This window comes from Nothoprocta perdicaria, unplaced genomic scaffold (genome assembly GCF_003342845.1).
Source record: "Nothoprocta perdicaria isolate Ctin4 unplaced genomic scaffold, notPer1 scaffold_191, whole genome shotgun sequence".
NCBI classification, from domain to species: Eukaryota; Metazoa; Chordata; class Aves; order Tinamiformes; family Tinamidae; genus Nothoprocta; species Nothoprocta perdicaria.
The window spans coordinates 969,902-975,798 of record NW_020455105.1 but is presented as its reverse complement, the minus strand read 5'-3'; the positions used below and the strand labels follow the sequence as shown (position 1 = coordinate 975,798).

The following is a 5,897-nucleotide window of genomic DNA, read 5'->3' as shown; positions in this document are numbered from 1 at the left end:
GAGGGGAGCGCAGTGCAGAGGGCACTAACACTGAGCTACGGTTCCACGTTGGGGTCCCCTCACCCCGTCCTCCCACGGCTCCAGAACAACAMGGGCCGCTTTCTGCTCTGAGCTGCGGCATGGGGAGGGAGGGCTGGAAGGGCAAGTACTGCAGAGAACATTCTTCAATAGGATACACAGACATTTTACAGCGTATAGTAAACCTCTTCCATGCTTATATTCCTTAAAAATATTCTAGGTTGTTTCCTTAAAAAAAAAAAAAAAAAAAAAAAAAGTTGCTTTTTTTCTTTAAGTGAAGTAAGTACTAGAGACATAATCCAACTTTTCAGGTTTGCACTGAGTTTCTGGTTGCTTCAGGAGCATTAGATGAGACCACCTGAAACGGTGGACCACCTGGACAGGCCCTTAAAGGGCAGGATTCCCAGGACACTCAGCAGGAAGGAGACTCCCTGTCTCCTTATCTGGATTCCCAGTGGAATGAACACTTTGCACCACATCCCCCTCATGCAGACTGGCCGAGCCGAAACACTGACAGCCGGACACACGTGGGTGTGAGAAGATGAGAGATCTTCAACCCCAAGTGAAGAATCTGTCCTGTGACAAATTCAGACAGATAACTTGAGTCAACAAGGTAGGCCAAGATGGTGAAGGTTACTCTGTCCTACAAAAAAGATTTCCTTCCATGTTCTTGGCATCCACATCTGCTGTACGATGTCTAAGTCATCTTCAGTTAAGGGATCCCAAGATATTTCACACACACCTCAGTCAAAATATCTAAGGAATCATTTTATCCATCTCTAAATGGAATCAGCCCCAAGTATGAAATGTTGCAAATTCTTAACAAGAGAATTATTTGGATTGGTGCATAATATATGTTCTAGGAATCACTTGCTGTGTATTTCAGTTCTTACAGGAATCCAAACTGACCTTCTTGCACTGTGAAAATACAAACCAAGTTTAAAATTACAAATGATTTCCTGGCCAGTCATCCAAAATTAGTTGGAGCAAGTTTGGAGTCAACTTCCGATTCTGAGGTTGGTTCCAGTTCTGATGCTGGAGATCTCAAAGGCTGGTACGTGCCACGGTCATAAAATGMCATCACAACTAAATCACAATTTTACGTTTTCTAAAAATAACCCTCCAGTGCTTTGTGGAAAGCAGATCTGTATATCCGCACATTCTCCATTCATTGCCCTCAAGCAAGAGACCAGCTCATCCGGGACCAGGGTCTGTTCCTGAGCATCTTCACTAGACAGCGTTTTTTCCCACTGGCTTTCCAAAAGGGCACTTCGCTCCTCCCGCGCCGAACCGAACGCGTGGTTTTGCCCACTCCTATTGCTGTTTAGAATGAGATTAATCTTCTCCAGCAGGAAAGCCTGCTCGTCCGTCCCTTGGGCATTCCACAAATAAGGCACGGGGCTCGGGTAACCCCTGAAGAAAACGTTGGTCTCYGGCTGGGGCGGCGGCGCGGGGGGCTGCCCTGGGTAGCTGTTGGCAGCCACGTATCCCAGCAGGTTCCCGTCGGAGAGCTGAGGCCGGTAGTCGCTGACGGGCTCGCTGGCCACGCTGGTGGCCGGCGCAGGGCTCCGCATACGCGGTGTCCCCTCCGGGGCCGCTTCGCTGCGGTGCCTCCCGGCGTCCCSGCACTCGTGTTCCTCACCCGCCGACAGCTCCTCTATTTCCGTAATCGCTGGGTCGCTGCTATCCGGGGGCGGCTCATCGAGGCTGCTATGTGCAAATCCACCTTTTTCCTAGGGAAAAAAGGRAAACAAATCATAAAAACAAGCTGGTAGGTTTTGCAAGTGTGAGAGGTATCGTGACAGTGTCACGGGGTGCCTGGAAAACGACTGCCCAACCAGTGCCGGGGCTCCCACGGCCCGATGCCCACTGTCCCTGCCAGGAACTCCTTGGGAATGGGGAGAATTTTCCCACTTAGMGTTGGGCAGGTTTGTTGCAGCTCTTGGCATCCTGTTTCTTGTTTTAAAATCTACATAAAGACAAGCGAAAACAAGCTGGGACGTAACGCTGCAATTACCTGGAGCGACTTTATCGCATTGCTGTTTTCCACGTGGGGAAAATCTTCCAGCAGCCACTTGGGCATCAGCGACACAATGATTCTGGTAACTCTTTACCCAAAAGAGAGAAGAAAAAAAAMCACACCGATAGTCCATCGTTATTAGTTCCCTATTTGCTTGTTCTGGACGAAACAGTCCCCAGACAAGGAGGTGGCACGGAGCTCACCTACTGTTTATTCTAAACATACATTTATGGGAAAAAATGTATTGCCTGAACTGATAAGGTCAAAACTACAACATTACTAGAGACTATTTTTTTTTCTATGGTCAAAGCTGCTGCAGAAATGATAATTTTTTTTCCCAAGAAAGTTGAATTTAGCTAAGCTCTGCTGCTGTGACGGTATGGTGCTGTGTTTCTGAGAAACTACATACTCTCTSTTCATGCTAAAACGCTCGTGTTTCACAATTACATCATCAGCAGAAAAATGAGACCTGTGTCCGGAAGCGAGAGACACCCTCCACTAAGGGCAAGACACCTCACCATCCTCCAGCTCCCTCTCTTCCTCATCCTCTTTCTTCTTTTATCAGCAACATCCAACAGACAACCCCGTGTCATGGAGGGAACTATTCCCTATGGACTCACACCAGCCACAGCAATGGGTGAATCAATATTCCAAGTCAAATGGAAAATAAAAATAGAAGGAAGAGTCATTTGTCTTGCATGAACCTTTGCCCTGGGAGGCCCAAGGCCCCAGTGGCAGCGCTTACCTAAAGAAGGTTAAGTTTGACCTCTCTTTCCTTTTTACACTCCAATAACCATATAATAATATATCACATGTCCCTACATCTGGCCTTTACAGGGGAATGATGGTTACATTTAGATCTTCAGATCATATAGAAGATGCCTTCTGACACAGCAGTGTGATTACTGGGTTAGGTTGCCCTCAATACGAGCAGGTTGTACCGAAAAGCACAGGTTTCTGTAAAGAATGTTAGGAGATTCTAAAGAAAGTGGGTTGTTTTGGGAAATAGGAAAAACAAAAACTGTGAGGAAAGCGATACCTTTTTCTTGCTGACTTCTTAAACATGAGAATTACAAAAACAACTGATAACACGATCACACTGACACCCAGCCCCAGAAAAGCTCCAACATCATCATCTGAAAAAGGATAGAAAGSGAAAGGTTATTTAGTGATCCTTCATTTTAAGGAAGGCATTTTAATAGGCCAGACCCACAGTGGCAAATGCAAGTAATTCCACATTCACGGACATTCGTGCTGGACTCCAAGGGCCTCCTCGCACACACACCACTCGGTGTTGCTGCACACAGGCACTTGCGGATCAAGTTCCTTGATAAGAAAATGAGGTTTATCTCCAAAGGCAGGGCAGGGGGCCGTGCTCGGCTCGGCGCGGGCTGGGAAAGCCCGCGGCTCCACCGGCGCACGCGGCCCCGTCGCCGTTTGCACGGTTGGGATCTCTGCGAGAGGAGCCGCGAGCGCCTCGCTGGGCCGCTGGCTGAGGAGGGAAGCGATAACAAAAGCAAAAGCAAAACTGCTGTCCCGTGTGTCGCCCCTGCAAGGCGCCCAGCCCTACTGGGGAACGTCTAAAAGGGCTCAGACCGCAAGGCCAAGAACGTGGTGCCAACGTAGCTGCCTGTGTGAGCAGAAAACACTGTCTTGCATTTCCCTTTTCTTGTCTCCTACTCGTTGCAATGCACATTTTACTATACGTCTCTTAAGAAATCAAAACCTAAAGATATGAGTTGTGCAGGTTCCATCATCCATGAGAGCACTGGGGCCCCTCTTGCCCCTTGGCTCGTGTTCCAGTGCAGTGAAATGTCACTTTTCCATCTCCAATCTCTCCAAAGGATTATTCCCATTAATTACCTCACCTGATGCTGCTGTCCCTGTCTGGCTACAGCTGCCAGTGCTGGTCGAGTACCATTTATTTTACCCAGTGTGAAATGTTGTCTTCTTACCATAGGAAATGAGACTGTAGCTTCTGTTCAGGAACGGCTCCTCTGGGAGGACTTCAGCRGAGAGAGGGGAAAAAACGTCTGTAACTTAATTTAGAGAACAAATGTCAGGTAGAGCAGAAGCCATTCTTTATTTTGTCAATATTATTTAGAAATAAATAAGGATATAATGAACATAAAGCCCTCTGCAGTAATTAATAACTCCAGATAGTAGCTGGATACCACACCACATCCTATTCTCATGGTATCATTGAGCCAAACATTGAAGAAACCATGGCATAAATGATGAAAAATCTTCCACACTTTTCCCTCCCTAAAGTGCTTGGAACAAGATTTTTTTTTTCTTGACATGGGTTGTTCTTCAAGAGCATCTATGGGTTATTTCCCAAAGCAGCCAAGCTGCTCAGGACTGAATTTTCTAGCAATGTCACTTTATCTGAGCTAAGCGGGACTATACGCAGCGCAAGTGGCTGCCACGCTAGAAGCCTGGTTTTGCTGGAATAAGCCTGGTTTTGCTGTTGGTTATAGGGAGCAATGGCCTCACTCCTGCAGAAAAGGCCCAGGGCCAGGGATGGTCTTTCAGCAAGGTCAGGTTTTGCTCAGAACCCGTAGATAGCAAAGACTTCAGGAGAGCCATCCTTGCAAACGGAGCATATAGCGGCAGAAGGCTGGGAAATTGCAAATATTTTAGCTTTAGCAGCATAGGGATCGAAACAGGTCCTGCAGCACCCCAGCGCCGTGCCTGAAAGTGTCTCCACATCCTTCAGCTGGACTGAGGAAACGCGGGGGCTTCCCGCAAGCCCCGGGTGCTCGCGGCCGCGCGGACGCTGCAGAATGCTGCAGAATGGTGCAGAATGGGGCAGAACGGTGCAGAATGGTGCCATCGTGTGGCCCAGCCGTCCCATCCGCCGAGCAGTGCCTGTTGCACACAGCCTGGCTGCTTGGCTGCCTGTCTCGCCCGCTGGATCCATCCCCGGGGATGGAGCTGTGCCCTTGGTGGTGGGAAGCGGTACTAAAGCATCGCTTCTGCCCCATGGGATGCAAGTGGACAGCAGGGTCCCAGGGTACTGTTTGCTCCGGCACAAGTAACTGTATATTTTTCAGCAGAGAATTAATATTAAGAAGCACAGCAGTCAGTCTGCAAGCACAGGGCTTAAAGTTGCTGAAAGGCTACACAGCACCAATTGTCCAATTTCAGCCAGAGACCTCCGCAACAGACGTAATAATCTGGGAGTTTAGGCAGCTTCAGATGAAAACAAGTGACAAACTTGCAGATTCAGGGAGCTTTAAGGAGTGCAAGAGCAGCTTGCAGAGCACCGAGCTTGGCTAAACGCGGAACGTGCCCCGGGGCCGAGTGAAAACGAGCACTGCTGCAGTGCCGCTTGGTGCCAGCTTCGCAGGGAGCAAAGCAGGAGAGCCTCCCTTGCTCCCTGCAGCTCTCCACGTCTTTCTGCCTCCTTTCCACTGCGTTCAATAGGCAGTTCGGTGATCTCAGTACGTCCAGGGGTGCAGGACGCGCCTTGAGGCCACCATGGGAGGTGCTGCACGGTCCTCATCTCTCTTTTCAAACTGGCCAATACAACATCCTATCTAAAATAACATCCCGAACTGAACCCTGCCCAGTTCCTGCTCTAGATAAGAAAGGAAAAGATACGCTTTTCCTGTTCTCTGTAAAAACTACATCTTGTTTTCCTCTATTATTGCCACATGTGACAAAGATGAAGCAGCGTGATCTTTTCTTCATTACAGAAGGGGAGATAGATGGCTCTGTCAGCAGATCTTGCAGAGTGTATCTATGTTCATCACAGATATGTATGCGGGAGCCACAATGTGCTGATCAGACCTGTGCCGACACGTCCTGCACTCCACAGGTTTCCTTCCAGAGCCCTGCTTTCCTCTGCGACCCA

The 5,897-nt window shown here is 48.7% G+C and overlaps 1 protein-coding gene across 1 annotated transcript in view; it reads right to left on the bottom strand.

Annotated features, from left to right (window-relative positions):
- Nucleotides 1-263: 263 nt before the first annotated feature.
- The window catches only part of IL23R (interleukin 23 receptor), a 10,256-nt gene continuing 4,622 nt past the window's right edge, over nt 264-5,897 (bottom strand). The window contains exons 10-13 of the mRNA XM_026037172.1: nt 3,994-4,077; nt 3,078-3,174; nt 2,036-2,126; nt 264-1,751 (exon numbers count right to left, since the gene is read on the bottom strand). Of these exons, the coding sequence (XP_025892957.1) occupies nt 1,110-1,751; nt 2,036-2,126; nt 3,078-3,174; nt 3,994-4,077 (914 nt within the window). The 3' untranslated portion in view covers nt 264-1,109. The remainder of the gene's footprint in view (nt 1,752-2,035; nt 2,127-3,077; nt 3,175-3,993; nt 4,078-5,897) is intronic.